Here is a 17,626-nt window from a genome sequence, read left to right on the forward strand (position 1 = left end):
TCCATGACAGAGACAATATACAAAATCTAGAATGATCGTGATAAGATTTACTGCAGTTTCCTAACATGAACATCTTCAGTTCTCATGACTTCATGTATACATATACTTGCACACTTGGAATATTTTTATATCTAAATGGTCCAACATAAGGTATCCCACAGGACATTTCATGGTGATATTTTTCCAACTGATGTGTTCCCTCAGAGTGGATCAAGCTTTCTAATTTTAAGAAAAATCCAAACTGATAAATGATTAACTTTCTTGTCTTAATCTTTAGCTACATGTAATTATAATATACCCTTTTAAATGCTGTTATGTAATATGCATAAAGCTGTGAAACTTTTTGTGTTACATAAAAAAATAAAAAAATAATTTCAAATCTTTAGAATCTGAATGTATACTATTGCATTTTTTACCTTATACAACTTTTTGTTGTTTGCATATACAATGTGATTAATATCCAAAATAAATATAAATATTCTTTATCACTTTCAAAATTAGTTTATTGCTTTAAAATTGAGTAAAAATGTTGATATTCATGTCGCCCACAAATCTCCCTTATTTTAGGCAAAACTCCCTTAAAATAATCATCAATCTCCCTTATTGGTCTCCTGAAAGTATGGCATGTATGAAATGTTGATATGTCGTGTGTAAGTAGGGTTTGTATTTGTATTATATAAATGTTGATATGTCATGTGTAAGTAGGGTTTGTACTAGGTATTATATAAATGTTGATATGTCGTGTGTAAGTAGGGTTTGTACTTGGTATTATATAAATGTTGATATGTTGTGTGTAAGTAGGGTTTGTACTTGGTATTATATAAATGTTGATATGTCGTGTGTAAGTAGGGTTTGTATTTGTATTATATAAATGTTGATATGTCATGTGTAAGTAGGGTTTGTACTAGGTATTATATAAATGTTGATATGTCGTGTGTAAGTAGGGTTTGTACTTGGTATTATATAAATGTTGATATGTCATGTGTAAGTAGGGTTTGTACTTGGTATTATATAAATGTTGATATGTCGTGTGTAAGTAGGGTTTGTATTTGTATTATATAAATGTTGATATGTCATGTGTAAGTAGGGTTTGTACGTGGTATTATATAAATGGTGATATGTCGTGTGTAAGTAGGGTTTGTAATTGGTATTATATAAATGTTGATATGTCGTGTGTAAGTAGGGTTTGTTATTGGTATTATATAAATGTTGATATGTCGTGTGTAAGTAGAGTTTGTATTTGTATTATATAAATGTTGATATGTCGTGTGTAAGTAGGGTTTGTACTTGGTATTATATAAATGGTGATATGTCATGTGTAAGTAGGTTTTGTACTAGGTATTATATAAATGGGGTCCCTGTGTATAGTTTATAGTATTTGTATTTTGTATTTCCTCAAAATAAGTGTAATGTTTTTTATTTTTCATGTTTCAAAAGTATATGGGGACACCTTCAATGCTAACTCCATGCAAACCTCCCTTACTTGAGCCAAAAATCAATTAGAACCCACCAATCTTCCTTAATATTAGTCTGTAAAGAGTATGGTATATTCCTCCAGTATTATATGCCCGTCACTTTACCTTGTAGGTTGTAGTAGTTGGGGTTCTGTGTCATGCGTCGGTACACAAACGTCCAGGTGAGGTAGTCCACTGCGTCTTGCTTGTTCTCCACAGTCTTGGTGACAATCTCCGCACTAAAGTGATCGTGTAGACAGTGGTCCAGATGGCTCTGCGAGAAAAATTGCACTCAAGATGTTGGATTTAACAGACAGTACATCAATAAACGAAAACTATTTAAATGTAGATACGAAAATGAAAGTAGGGGCACCAGGGGGTCTGTATAGCTTCACTATTACTATCTATATGCCAGGGTCTGTATAACTTCACTATAACTATCTATATGCCAGGGTCTGTATAGCTTCACTATTACTATCTATATGCCAGGGTCTGTATAGCTTCACTATTACTATCTATATGCCAGGGTCTGTATAGCTTCACTATTACTATCTATATGCCAGGGGGTCTGTATAGCTTCACTATTACTATCTATATGCCAGGGTCTGTATAGCTTCACTATTACCTATCTATATGCCAGGGGGTCTGTATAGCGTCACTATTACTATCTATATGCCAGGGTCTGTATAGCTTCACTATTACTATCTATATGCCAGGGGGTCTGTATAGCTTCACTATAACTATCTATATGCCAGGGGGTCTGTATAGCTTCACTATTACTATCTATATGCCAGGGTCTGTATAGCTTCACTATTACTATCTATATGCCAGGGGGTCTGTATAGCTTCACTATAACTATCTATATGCCAGGGGGTCTGTATAGCTTCACTATAACTATCTATATGCCAGGGTCTGTATAGCTTCACTATAACTATCTATATGCCAGGGTCTGTATAGCTTCACTATTACCTATCTATATGCCAGGGTCTGTATAGCTTCACTATTACTATCTATATGCCAGGGTCTGTATAACTTCACTATAACTATCTATATGCCAGGGTCTGTATAGCTTCACTATTACTATCTATATGCCAGGGTCTGTATAACTTCACTATTACTATCTATATTCCAGGGTCTGTATAACTTCACTATTACTATCTATATTCCAGGGTCTGTATAGCCTCACTATTACTATCTATATGCCAGGGTCTGTATAACTTCACTATAACTATCTATATGCCAGGGTCTGTATAACTTCACTATAACTATCTATATGCCAGGGTCTGTATAGCTTCACTATTACTATCTATATGCCAGGGTCTGTATAACTTCACTATTACTATCTATATGCCAGGGTCTGTATAGCTTCACTATTACTATCTATATGCCGGGGTCTGTATAGCTTCACTATTACTACATGTATCTATATGCCAGGGTCTGTATAGCTTCACTATTACTATCTATATGCCAGGGTCTGTACATCTTCGCTAGCCAAGGCTTCTGATTACGTTACACTCCACGAACCCTTGGCGGATATAGTCGTGTTCAAACTGTCTCGCCCTGGAATCCCAGGGCACCCAATCAAATCGTGTTTTACATTCAGGCTTGGTTTCGCAGTAAACAAAAATTGCGGCACCCAGTACAGAACTGCATTGTCGACTATGTCATAGCATTTTACGTAAATACAGAGACGTACAATCTTTGGGGACACATTTGCAGTGTCTGATCAATTTATATAAGTCATTGATCACACATCTCATCGAAATGACACAAGCCTTCATGTGTGTCTGTAAACATCACCGATGAAGTACATTGGTAACGCTCGTTTTGATTGGTCGAAAATTTCATGCATAAAGGGTGGTAATTTCGAATCTCCGCTAGAGGGCCAGAACTGACGCCTATATCCGCCAAGGGTTCGTGGAGTGTAACGTAATCAGAAGCCTTGGCTAGCGAAGATGGGGTCTGTATAACTTCACTATTACTATCTATATGCCGGGGTCTGTATAGCTTCACTATTACTATCTATATGCCAATGTCATTACGGTGAGGAATTATTTCTCTGAAGAGATTATTGCTCTTCAACTTATGAGAATAAAAGACCTTGCGATAAGACTGATTTGTGCTTAATTGTAGGTCATTCCTGTGGATTCCAAGCATGCTAGCACCTCATTTCCTAAGTTCCTGATTACACAGAAGTCCACACTGTGACCTTAAAAGATGATTAATACCATTCATTTTACTTGGTTTTCCTTCATCCCAGCAGTACTGGCCAAATATCATCACAGGGCTTTTTCTAAAGAGCTTTTGAGGAATGTTAATGGGCCCCATTCTCAATTGAAATTATTTCATACTTAAGCCGAATTTCCCAAAATTTGCTGTTTACTCCTGAAAAATTCTTTCCCAATTCACCCATTTTCTTCCCGAAATGAGACAAAAAGACCCCAACCCAAACCAGCGAGAAAAAGCACTGCATAATCCTGATAATTCAGAGGCTGTGAGAAGATTTAAACCCATTTTAAAGACAGCTAACATCATTTATTGTAAAATACTAGATAGCCTCCATTCAAGCATTTCACAGTTCCAATCAATATGAACAAAGTATCCTGAGTTACAAAGTTAACTAGAGACATTACGGTATCCCGAGTTACAAGGTTAACTAGAGACATAACAGTATCCCGAGTTACAAGGTTAACTAGAGACATTACGGTATCCTGAGTTACAAGGTTAACTAGAGACATAACGGTATCCCGAGTTACAAGGTTAACTAGAGACATTACGGTATCCTGAGTTACAAGGTTAACTAGAGACATAACGGTATCCTGAGTTACAAGGTTAACTAGAGACATTACGGTATCCTGAGTTACAAGGTTAACTAGAGACATTAAGGTATCCTGAGTTACAAGGTTAATTAGAGACATTACAGTATCCTGATGAGTTACAAGTTTAACTAGAGACATTACGGTATCCTGAGTTACAAGGTTAACTAGAGACATTACGGTATCCTGGGTTACAAGGTTAATTAGAGACATTACGGTATCCTAAGTTACAAGGTTAACTAGAGACATTACGGTATCCTGAGTTACAAGGTTAACTAGATACATTACGGTATCCTGAGTTACAAAGTTAACTAGAGACATTGTGGTATCCTGAGTTTCAAAGTTAAGTAGAGACATAACGGTATCCTGGGTCACAAAGTTAACTAGAGACATTACGGTATCCTAAGTTACAAGGTTAACTAGAGACATAACGGTATCCTGAGTTACAAGGTTAACTAGAGACATTACGGTATCCTGAGTTACAAGGTTAACTAGAGACATTACGGTATCCTGAGTTACAAGGTTAACTAGAGACATTGTGGTATCCTAAGTTACAAGGTTAACTAGACATTGCGGTATCCTGACATGAGTTACAAAGTTAACTAGAGACATAACGGTATCCTGGGTCACAAAGTTAACTAGAGACATTAAGATAACACTATACCTCAACTGGTAAAGGTTCATACAGGAACTTCTTGAAGAATTCTTTCTTTGAAATCTGGCAAAGTATAACAGCTTTTCCTGAAATGTAAAGAAGCAGAAAATTCAATTCAATAAATTGTCAATATTTGATCTGAATATGTCATATTTATAAACTTATTCTCATCTTCAGTTTTGTAAGTTGATAATAAAGACATCAATCACTGCATTTAATCTGTATTAACATATCTAACAGTAGGAATGATCAGTATAGTACCTTCCTGGTCCAGAGAGGGCCTGTTAGCTCGACCAATCATCTGTAGAACATCAGTCACAGGGTAGTCCTCATACCTGTAAGTCAATAATAGTCTTAGGTGAGCATCACAGCTACAATAGGAAATATTATTGTTCCTCCCAGTTTTGTATTCATACCTTTCTGTGCATACAAATATCAATATGTGTGGATCCGAGTCAGTTGTACATTTAATTACTATACTACTGTAACCGTTAAACTGAGGCCACAAAAATATACTGCTAACATATAGTTCTTTGTTTATATGACGTAACTTTTTAAGATTTCACAATTTCATCATGCAAAACATACACAGCAAGGGTGCTGGGTATTCCCCTTACCAGGCCCCACAAAAAATAGTAATAGTGATCTTGACCTTGAACCAAAACCCCTGAAATTTGAAATTGATCTAGAGCTAATCATACTGAAGTTACATACCAACTTTCACCAACATACCTTGAAGCATGGCTGAGAAAAGTGCAGAAAACTGAGTGGACAGACTTACAGATGGAGGAGGACGAAACTTATAGTCCCCCCTGTTTCACCAGTAGGGACTTATAATACTTTTCATAACTTATCTAATATCATAAATTATTTATGAAGCATTTTTTGGGGGGGGGGGGGGAGAGAAAAAGGCAATACAAGAACTTACGAATGACTTTTGCCGTCATAGTACTGTGTATCCATGACAACAACAAGGTGACTTGATACATTCATGCCCCAGGAGAGACTTCGTGAGGCGACAAGCACCTGTACAGCTCCGCTAGAGAACAGGGTCTCCACTGCCTTCTTCTCAATGTCTCCCAGCCCCTCGTGTAGGTAGCCAACCCCATTACTCAGTGTTTCCTTCAGGGTCTGCTCAACATGGGAGTTAAACAGATTAACATAATTATAAATGTACTGTATTAATTTGAAGTTTGAAATAATTAATAATACAATCAAATGAATCAAACATTCTCAGTTAACATGTGCAAATGACTTCAACCCAGTTCAAAATTGGCTTTATCTACATACCGATGTATGTAGAGCTCAACCGGTATCCAGATGCTAATTCTAATAGTTGTTACAATTCATAAATGTAAATCTAGCTTATTCAAAAATCTTAATTTTGCAACATACAACAAAGGTAACAATACACACATTTTTGATATGGCTGTATTACTTGATTATATCCATGGTTAAATCTGACAATAATAGACGTTTTTATCTTTGGTTATATCTGACTATAATTGTCATTTGTACATTACCCACCTTGTCTGTGATTTTATCCAGAAATGGCTGTATGTCCTCCTCCTTTACATGAAGGAATCGGCTGCGAGGTACATCACTGTCTGGCTGAATTTCGGCAGCACTGAAAGTCAGGATATCTATGGCTGTCAGCCTCGTCTGTTTCCGTGATGGTACAAAGATGATCACAGGCTTCTTTGGGGCGTGACGAACAATGGCCTGGTAGGCTGGTTTAGCCATGGCAACGATACGTGAAGCATTGTGACTAGTGTTGAAACCCTGAAATATGTTTGTGACTGTCTTATGTGTAAGGCCAATGATAAAGGACCAACAGTAGAAGTGCAGTTTTAAGTAATTTGTCAGTATGTTTAACACAAGAGGTACACAACAGATATTTAAATTCCAAAGCCGTATAATGCTCTATAGTTACAGGACAAAGGGAATGAGACTGTATAACTTATATGTGTAACTTAGATCTAGTGGTACATGATAAACAATGGAGTATAATTTACCTGTATGTGTAACTCCAGAGGTACAGGGCGGACATTGGGATGGAAGTTGAAGAATCCTGTGGCACTGCATCCAAGCCACTGGGATACATCTTTGGCATTAGATAGCGACGAGCTCAAAGCCACGATACGGATGTTGATACGCTCCAACTGGGAGGACATGTATCTCATGCGTGAACATATCACCTCCAACACAGGCTGAAACAAGCAATAACAACCATTTACATTTGTATCATCACCTACACAGGCTGAAACAAGCAATAACAACCATCTACATTCGTATCATCACCTACACAGGCTGAAGTAAGTGATAAAAGTATTTACATTATGTATCAACTACACAGGATGAAGTAAGCGATAACAAGTATTTACATTATGTATTCACCTACACAGGCTGAAGTAAGCGATAAAAACAATTTACATTATGTATCAACTACACAGGCTTAAGTAAGCGATAACAAGTATTTACATTATTTAATCACCTACATATATACACAGGCTGAAATAAGTGATAACAAGTATTTACATTATGTAATCACCTACACAGGCTGAAATAAACGATAACAACCATTTATATAACATATTTCTTCACCTAAACTGGCTGAAACAAGTGAAAACAACTATATACATATACATGTATGGGTCAAAGAAGTAATATAAACAGTATAATCCAGATAACACTGGATCCTCACATAAATGTATGGAGGATACAAATTACTTGTAATGGTTATATGGGGCAAAGAAGTAATTCAAATATATGTACTTATATACAGGCTGATGTAGATCATCTATACCTGGTAGAAGTATGATACCTGTTTTTCTATTAAGATATCATATTATAGGATGTGATGTGACCTTACCCCAACATCTACTCCAATGAGGTGAAGCTCATCAACAATGAACAAGTTCACATTCTGAACGTTCTTCCTCTGCTTCCATCGTCGTGACAACACATCCCACTTTTCTGGGGTACTGATGATGATATTACCCTGGCAACAAACAACTTAAGTTATTATAGAGGCACATTTTGTAGATCAATAAATCTGTGACCAGTAAAATATCTTGTGTCAAGTGATCTTTAAAACCTGAATTACAATACACTATTTAGAGTAGTTTTGTACCTTGGCCAGGAGTTTAAGGTCAGTTCCCGTTTCCCCTGTCAGTAGGACCACTTTCTTCCCTAAGTGTCCTCCAAACTTTGCTTGCCAATCGTTGTACATCTGAAATACGAAACCACAATCTATCAGTGTTTTAATCCTTTAGAGTTTTAGGCTACACCGCCATAGTCTGGTATTTTAAAAACATTCCTTTCTGTAAACTATTTTGTATTCTGATCCTCATCTCCTATTGAAGAAAATGTATTCTGTATCTAGAAGGCACTAACATTTCTATGAATTTTTCCAGAAGTAAACACAAAACCAGTTTAACTACAGCATCTTATTTTATCGTTTTATCATGAGCCTGATGGATCATTCCAAATATTCTGTGAGAAAACTTTTTACATCCTATGGCAGTATTTTAGCATTGGTATGATAGAAGCCTGTAGATATATCTACCTGCTGAGCCAGAGCCTCTAGAGGAGTGACATACACACAGCGGCCGTCAGGGTTCTGGGAGAACATACGTAGCATGGCAAACTCTCCACAGATGGTCTTACCACTGCCTGTGGGCGCCCCGATGAACACATTGTCATCACTGTTATATACAGCATTAAAAACTACAATGGAACATAACATAATATTATTATAGAAGGATATTTTTCACAAATTCTGATCGGCAGAACTAAGGTCACATGATTCCCTGCAAAAAACAATATCAACCTCGCTTGCTAGAAAAAAGTTAATCATAAAGGTAATTGACTGGGTGTTTTCAAAATTACACAATGGTCATCAGTGCCACCTATTTTATTCTGGGGTTAATAAAACCCATGTATTGACCTCATCAAAAGTCTATAACTGTATATTATCATAACTTACTACTTTAGAGTCTAAATCAGAAAAGTAAATATCACATTATGAAATTACAATACATCATTTGATTTAAAAACAGTATAAACCATTTATTAAATGCAATTTATTATAAATCAAAATATCATTCACAACAAAATTGCTTAAATACAATCCTAAAATGAATTTTCATCAAATGACAATGGCACTGCTTTAAACTGAATATTAGAGTTCATGCTGTAGTGGTTACCTTGGGTTTGAATGGGGTTGAAGAAGGGAAATTTGTCATTGTAGAGCCCCTCAAATGCAGCGTTCCTGAGGGCAGACACTGGGAGGGGCTGGAGATCAAGAAGCTCGGTGGGAGGTGGGTACTTCTCTGGAAGTATGAGGTGACGGAATGACACTGGCAGTTGTGTCTCTGACCCTAGCCAGCGATCAGATATCACCCTGATAAAGTACTGTGGGGGTAGCGGCTCAAACACAGGTACAAAGAACTTCACAGTATGCTCATCCTGGGCAAATTTACTGTAAAACAAGATAAGTAGCTTCACATATCACACTTACTGTAGAGAGCTTCACATATCTCACTTACTGTAGAGAGCTTCACATATCACACTTACTGTAGAGAGCTTCACATATCACACTTACTGTAGAGAGCTTCACATATCACACTTACTGTAGAGAGCCTCACATATCACACTTACTGTAGAGCTTCACATATCACACTTACTGTACAGAGCTTCACATATCACACTTACTGTACAGAGCTTCACATATCACACTTACTGTAGAGAGCTTCACATATCACACTTACTGTAGAGAGCTTCACATATCACACTTACTGTAGAGAGCTTCACATATCACACTTACTGTAGAGAGCTTCACATATCACACTTACTGTAGAGAGCCTCACATATCACACTTACTGTAGAGAGCTTCACATATCACACTTACTGTAGAGAGCTTCACATATCACACTTACTGTAGAGAGCTTCACATATCACACTTACTGTAGAGAGCCTCACATATCACACTTACTGTAGAGAGCCTCACATATCACACTTACTGTAGAGAGCCTCACATATCACACTTACTGTAGAGAGCCTCACATATCACACTTACTGTAGAGAGCTTCACATATCATACTTATAGTATAAAGCAAACATTTTTTATTCTTAACTTAAAACATACATATTGAAGTAATTTGTAAAATGGTTACAGAAAGCTAATATTTTAACAGAGGAAAATTGTATCTGAAAAATGATCCAAGATAGTTTCTTCCTTATTTGACCTATTGGAACTTAATATTATAGACAGGAGATAAGAGGAAAGTTCCTCCTACAGAAACAACTAACCTTTTGAGAAGGAAGTACTCATGATGTAGAATGACCTCACTGTCGACATCTTCTACTAGGATCCAGAAAGCCTAAAGACAACACACAGTATATAAACATTCTGACATCTTATATTCCTTCAACATAATTTTCAAACAAATGTTGAGTGATGAAATATCTATATCTACATATCTGAACTAGGATTTATTGCTTATTCAAACAAGAAATATACAATTATAATGTGTTTATCAGCTCTGTACAAAGAATACAAAATTCATTGTTGATACCTACCTGATAATCTCAAACATTTTTTAATTTATTTTATACAGTGATATTGTTTCATTATCAGGAATCTGCAATAATGCAAGTGACCCATTTGGTTTGAACCTATCTAATTTTATCTCCAGGAAAAAGGAAATCCATCTTTACCTCAGAATTTCCATGGATCTTCTCCTCCCACTGGAAGTCTGGTGTTATGGTCAGTTCCACACGGAGTGTTGATCGTGTGATGGGCTGGACGTGGACAGATAACTCCAGTTTGGGAAACTGATGCACATTCTTGTGGATGGTTTTACCACTTTTAGGAACACGGATCAGCTCAGCGATCTCATGGGGGTTCAGATCGTACAGACGCTCAAATGGGAAGTTCTTCTTCTCTATCTTCTTTATCACTTCAATAGGCATCTTTCTGTCTGCAAATTGTCGGAGAGGGCACATGGACTGCCACCTGCAAACATCCCATCAGGTATCATTTAGTTACTAACAGTCATCTGTTGTTATAACAACATTTACCATAGTTATTGTACAAACAAGTATTTCTATGTGTTACAAACATAGATTGCATACACAACAGTGTACTTCCGTTGGAAATTCAATTCAATTCAATATCATTCAAAGGAGTCAAGAATTTGTCAATGATAGGCTAATTATCAGAGTAAATGTTGAATCAGTATCATTCAAAGCAGCTGAGAATTTAATTCTTTAAAAAAAATTAAATGCCAAGATAGGCTATTCGTAATTCATCAATAGTAAATGCAATCAACTTATATATATCTTCAGAATAAGGTACTTATAAAATTCAACACAGAATTATGCCTTCCTATTTGACAATATTCTTAAACATAGAAACATATTTAGCAACAAATGTCTATAGACAGTTTTTGTATTAGAAAGTAAATGAATCTTGTAGAATTCTGATAATGAGAATAATACTAACATGCGCTTGGTGACCATTTTACAAAGGGCCAGACACTTGTCAGCTAGCTGGGCCCAGCCTCGGTGTAGGACAATCTCAAACATAGCACGCATCAGACGGCCAGCAGACTGGGTGATGAATACCATGTCGGACATGAGGGCGAACCCCTCCAGTTTTAGCTGTGATATGTACGCCTGTAGTAGTACGTTTACCTGTAACAGACACATCCTAAACTATACTGGAAAGTCTGAAATGAGGATACTTGTGTAAATGCTTACAACATCAACTTATATACAGTTGGTCAGTGACAGAACCATAAGTAACCTAACGCCATTCTAGATACTTGTACCCAGAAGAACTCCAAGATAGACTAAAGTTCTGACTATACAGCACCACCTGTATCACCAGGTATGCCAGGTAGGATATATTCCTGGTCTAATTTTAAATGTGACCTTGACCTAATTCTAAATGTAGAAGACTGATAATGGGTTCATTTCTAAGTTTATAGCTACATTTCTGCCTATTACGAAAAAATTCCCGAAATTCATGAAAACAATATCAATGTTATTCATATGTTATCTATCAAAACATACCTATTATTATTCATCCTTTGATGAAGTAGTATTGCATTATCTTGTTTCAGTAGAATAATAAATGAACTCATCAAGGTTGTCAGATGTTCATACATACCTTCGCACTGGGTTCCTCTATACTTTCTTTGATAGGGATTGGAACTCGCTCCAACAGCTTTAGGAGCTCCAATTTTTCTTCCTGTTTAGATAAAAGTTTGTACAAAATGTAAAAACTTCCATTAAAATTTTTTGCTTTTTAAAATGAAATTGAAATATATGTATTGTGTAAAATGTTTTATTTTAGACTTCAGAAGTAAAAGACTCGAAGTCGAAGCAGGATTTTTTATTGTCAAGATATTCTGGAAAATTTTATCAAAATATTTGTTTCCCAAGTATCTGGTTCATTGCATATGAATCATTATTTTCTTCCTTGTCTGCCAATTTGAAAAAACTAGAAAATGACTGTAAGACATAAATGTCCCCAGCTGCCTCTTGACACCCAGAAATATCAGCAGTTCCTAAATTAGGTACACTGCATCAGGACGGGATGGGACGGGACACTGAAATGATTAATCCATAATCTTGCAATGTCCTTCCTTCACTGCCCAAATCTAAGGTAAGGGTTTGTTTGGTTGGAAACAATGGACATTATCTTAACTTCTTCTCACGCAGTATACATACCTCTCTAACGTTGATGTACTTAAACTCGGAGGACAAAGAGAAAACACGAAACAGTTCTATCTCACTGAGTGTTGGTTTCAACAGTTGATTGTACACGGAGATTGTCTCGTGTGTACAGTAATAGTGACTTGCAATACGACCAAGCTCTGTCACCTAAAATTTCCAAACAGAACAAATTCAGGCAATTTACAATCAAAATATTTCCTGAAGTGCTCTTTTTTTTTAATTTTAACATCAATGTCAGTTCAAAATCTAATCTGATCATTGATGATTATTTATTTAAGTGAGCATATTTGGATGATGCATATTCTTTACAAACAAGTGGATTATTAGAAGGTAGAATCTGCTCACATATGTAAAATCCTCTTAAAATTGCAGAGTACACATGTATATAATCAAATTCATTATATCTTGCTAAATTCCGTCATGGTAACATGTTTAACTCATACCTGGAACTGCCCTGTCTTTTTGTCGTATTTGACGAGATTGTTTTTATCCAGCAGGACAGCTGCCGTGTGGATAAGATCTTTACGTCGTTGTTGTAGTAAAGGATCATCTCTCAGTTGATCGTGGCTTATACCATATAGGGATGATGACCGTAACATTCTGATGTACAGGTAGGTGTAGCCTACAACAGATATACAGGTATATAGGTAAAATATAGATATACAGGTATATAGGTAAAATATAGATATACAGGTAAGTGTCATCTACGACAGATATACAGGTATATAGGTAATATGTAGATATACAGGTAAGTGTTAGCCTACAACAGATATACAGGTATATAGGTAATATATAGATATACAGGTAAGTGTCACCTACGACAGATATACAGGTATATAGGTAATATATAGATATACAGGTAAGTGTTAGCCTACAACAGATATACAGGTATATAGGTAATATATAGATATACAGGTAAGTGTCACCTACAAAAGATACACAGGAAGGTATAATGCTTGAGCGAATCTTTTTCAGAAATAGAGCTAAACACAAAACTAATTTCCAGAGTCACTGGACCAGAAATTCTGGTTGATTTCCTGTAAATGAAGGTTGTAATGAGAAGGCTACTTTGTGATCTAACTATATACCAACAACACAATTTATAACACAACACATAACATCACAACATTTGACATAACTACATACAACACAACATATAACACCACAACATTTGACATAACTACATACAACACAACAACACAACATATAACACCACAACATTCATAAACAAAACATGTAACAACACAACATGCTTACCTAGCCAGTCCACAGCCTCTTTTACATTCTGTACTGTCCCAAGCACAACTTCAGCATTCAAACAGTCAGCCAATTTTGAGATAAACTGGCTCTCAATGGGCAACTGGAACAACAAATTCCTCTTATTAGTACTATTGTCTGTTTAACTGAACTTTACCAACAAATTCCTCTTATTGGTACTATTGTCTGTTTAACTCAACAAAATCTTTATTATTTCAGTAGTATCGACTTTCTTGTATGATCTGTAAACATGCTTAAATTCACAATAGAATTTCCATAACTATAACCAAAATCTTTTGTTCAGAATTTTGAGAAATAAAAGCAAAGTGAGCAGGCATGATCGTTGACCCTGACTAGTTATCACCATTGTCTTGTTAGGTGTAGAGCAGGATGATTTGAATTGATTAGCATCCCATCAACAGCTATGGTAATTTAAGGATGACTTTTGATCTTAATCTGTCCAGAGGTGTAAGATATCTTGTACATCAGCTTTGAAGGGGAGACTCACCACAGATGCATGTAGACAAACTGATAACTATACACTCCACCTTAACTAAGTGGGGCATAGAATAAAAACAACCTCTCATTAATATCAGTTATTAAATATTATATTTACCTGTTGGTTCATGAGGGACAGGTAATACTGTAGTTCACTGTGATTGGTTATCATCACTCCTTCTCCCTTAGTGTCAAACTGTGGACGACCAGCTCGACCCATCATCTACAACGGTAAACTAATCATATTAGGCTCTCTCCAAATCTAAGTTTGATATATATACATGTAAGTCAATAAGTTGATAAGGTAGCCTTAACAAATTAGGATCAATTCAAAGTCTCTCACGAAAAATTTCAGAATACTTTAGTTTACACTTCGCAATTCCAAAAGAAACTTGTATGTAAAATTCCAGAGATGCAGATTACAGACTAAGAAATAAACTTTAATAAAGTGATAACTACATGCCTGACAATTCACCTCTGGTATTATAACACATTTTCATTGTCGTACCTACCTGGTATTATAACACGTTTTCATTGTCGTACCTACCTGGTATTATAACACGTTTTGATTGTCGTACCTACCTGGTATTATAACACATTTTCATTGTCGTACCTACCTGGTATTATAACACATTTTCATTGTCGTACCTACCTGGTATTATAACACATTTTCATTGTCGTACCTACCTGGTATTATAACACATTTTCATTGTCGTACCTACCTGGTATTATAACACATTTTCATTGTCGTACCTACCTGGTATTATAACACATTTTCATTGTCGTACCTACCTGGTATTATAACACGTTTTGATTGTCGTACCTACCTGGTATTATAACACGTTTTGATTGTCGTACCTACCTGGTATTATAACACGTTTTGATTGTCGTACCTACCTGGTATTATAACACGTTTTGATTGTCGTACCTACCTGGTATTATAACACGTTTTGATTGTCATACCTACCTGGTATTATAACACGTTTTGATTGTCGTACCTACCTGGTATTATAACACGTTTTGATTGTCGTACCTACCTGGTATTATAACACGTTTTGATTGTCGTACCTACCTGCATGACATCGAGAGCACTGAGTTCCACCCAGCGCCCCTTTTCTGCATTGTACACCTGTGTGCCTTTGATGATAACAGTGTGGGCTGGGAGATTTACTCCCCAGGCTAAGGTCGAGGTTGACACCAACACCTGGATGTGTCGGTCTTTAAACAAGTCCTCAACCAAAATACGATCCACTCTACATAACAAACACACAACATTTACATTTAAAACTGATTCAGAGGAAAATTGTCTGGAATTGTTCCTCAATGATATACTTTGTAGATTTTCCCAAAATGATTATAAGTTAACCTTTTTATATCATATTTGTTGATAAATTACACAGATAAATTTCTTTACAACAGGTAAATAAGGAGGTAATTTTCTCAAGAAAAAGAGTTAATTGGTGAGTCTAATCTTAAATACTGTGTCCATTGTGTTAAATAAACATTATCTTAATGTTTTCCATATCACATCAACATTTGCATGCAAGATGCTCTATGTTATATAAAAATGACTTTTTAAAAAAACTGTCTCTGAAACATGCAATATTTTAAATTTCCAAAATAGTGATATGACAAGATTGTTGACTTACTTGGTCATGCCAGCATGATGTATAGCAAATCCATATGGCAGCAGATCTTTAAGTTCCAAGTTCTGAAACAAAGAAACAACAAGATTGTCAGGTAAGGGTGGAATGTTCCTGTTTAATGTAAGTAACTTAGTACCAAGGCTATTTACACAGTTCTAAATTTTAAATTTCTACCCTTGCTCAACCTCCAAATGAACATCCATGGCCGTTTGACATATAACCTTCCTGGTGTTATAATAAAACCTTTTGACCAAACTTATTACGATACTGCAAACCCTTTATCAATGACACATATGGAGCACTTTTTGATCCATGACCTACCTTGACCTGGTCAGCTTCAGTCCGGAGCACAGCTGTGGATGCGGATCCTTCCTTGAGGAACATGCCGAGAGTATCCTTCTCCAGGCACATGTCCCTGATAGCACGAGCTGTCTTTCCTGTCTCTTTCCTCGAGTGGACGAACACCAATACCTAGTGATGTATCAAAGTAAGTATAGGGTCAAACGTCTATAGTGTATACTCTTGTGTTAATTCCAGGGGAAGTTCAGCAGTCTCTACAGATTATGTAAGTAATGGGTTGCTATGGAACCATGAAAATAAATACAACAAATATTATTATAATCATGAAATAATTTGAAAGCTCTAAACCATGGAAGAAAGAATCCACGAATATTTCCTGTTATACAGTAATCAATGTATAAAGATCCAACATCAGAAATGACAAAGCTCAGATAAAAGGTTTAAATTCATTATTTGTCAGAAATCAGGGTTCAAAAAGACTCATCATTGCAATTGCCATTTCTAAGTTCATCCAGTATCAAAGAGCCAGATCATCTTTCTTCTCATTCAGTATGAAAGAAAAACAATAATTTCTAAACAAGTACCTGGTTCTTGCCGGCATTTTCCATTACTTTATCATACACAATTTCATTCATGATCTGAAATCGTTTGACAGCTTTCTTTTCTGTGATTCCAATGAACTGCTGTTCTAAGGGTACAGGTCGGATACTGTTGTCAAAGAAGAAGAGTCCTTCGGCAGGATCTACACGCAGGAAAGTAGCCACGTCCTCATAGTTAGGCAGGGTGGCACTGAGGCCTACTAGTCGGACATCCTCCTGGGTTGTTTCTATGTTCCTTATGGTCCTACAGGCAAACATTAATACACGTACAAACACAACCTCAGAAAATCACACGTACAAACACAACCTCAGAAAATCACACGTACAAACACAACCTCAGAAAATCACAGGTACAAACACGACCTCAGAAAATCACAGGTACAAACACAACCTCAGAAAATCACCTGACAGAAAATAAGGCATCCTTTAATGTGTGTATTTTAAACCATTGAACAGAATATATACAAAATGTTTTTTAAGCATATAAGGTATTCATCAGAGTATGTATTTTAAATACAGTTTTAAGGTTTTCATCGGAGTATGTATTTTAAATAGTTTTAAGGTTTTCATCGGAGTATGTATTTTAAATAGTTTTAAGGTTTTCATCTTAGCATGTATTCTAAATACAGTCTTAAGGTATTCATCAGAGTATGTA

The 17,626-nt window shown here is 36.1% G+C and overlaps 1 protein-coding gene across 3 annotated transcripts in view; it reads right to left on the reverse strand.

Moving 5' to 3' along the window:
- The window catches only part of LOC117339105 (U5 small nuclear ribonucleoprotein 200 kDa helicase-like), a 60,431-nt gene that overhangs the window by 15,480 nt on the left and 27,325 nt on the right, over positions 1-17,626 (reverse strand). For all 3 annotated transcript variants that reach the window (XM_033900485.1, XM_033900488.1, XM_033900487.1), the window contains exons 16-37: positions 16,957-17,215; positions 16,394-16,543; positions 16,076-16,137; positions 15,499-15,679; positions 14,545-14,649; positions 13,929-14,031; positions 13,115-13,293; positions 12,666-12,818; positions 12,103-12,183; positions 11,434-11,624; positions 10,647-10,944; positions 10,239-10,309; positions 9,134-9,408; positions 8,494-8,654; positions 8,059-8,157; positions 7,798-7,926; positions 6,941-7,135; positions 6,453-6,707; positions 5,854-6,056; positions 5,187-5,260; positions 4,935-5,011; positions 1,581-1,728 (exon numbers count right to left, since the gene is read on the reverse strand). In XM_033900485.1, the coding sequence (XP_033756376.1) occupies positions 1,581-1,728; positions 4,935-5,011; positions 5,187-5,260; positions 5,854-6,056; positions 6,453-6,707; positions 6,941-7,135; positions 7,798-7,926; positions 8,059-8,157; positions 8,494-8,654; positions 9,134-9,408; positions 10,239-10,309; positions 10,647-10,944; positions 11,434-11,624; positions 12,103-12,183; positions 12,666-12,818; positions 13,115-13,293; positions 13,929-14,031; positions 14,545-14,649; positions 15,499-15,679; positions 16,076-16,137; positions 16,394-16,543; positions 16,957-17,215 (3,449 nt within the window). The remainder of the gene's footprint in view (positions 1-1,580; positions 1,729-4,934; positions 5,012-5,186; positions 5,261-5,853; positions 6,057-6,452; positions 6,708-6,940; positions 7,136-7,797; positions 7,927-8,058; positions 8,158-8,493; positions 8,655-9,133; positions 9,409-10,238; positions 10,310-10,646; positions 10,945-11,433; positions 11,625-12,102; positions 12,184-12,665; positions 12,819-13,114; positions 13,294-13,928; positions 14,032-14,544; positions 14,650-15,498; positions 15,680-16,075; positions 16,138-16,393; positions 16,544-16,956; positions 17,216-17,626) is intronic.

The sequence above is a fragment of the Pecten maximus genome, chromosome 12 (genome assembly GCF_902652985.1).
Source record: "Pecten maximus chromosome 12, xPecMax1.1, whole genome shotgun sequence".
NCBI classification, from domain to species: Eukaryota; Metazoa; Mollusca; class Bivalvia; order Pectinida; family Pectinidae; genus Pecten; species Pecten maximus.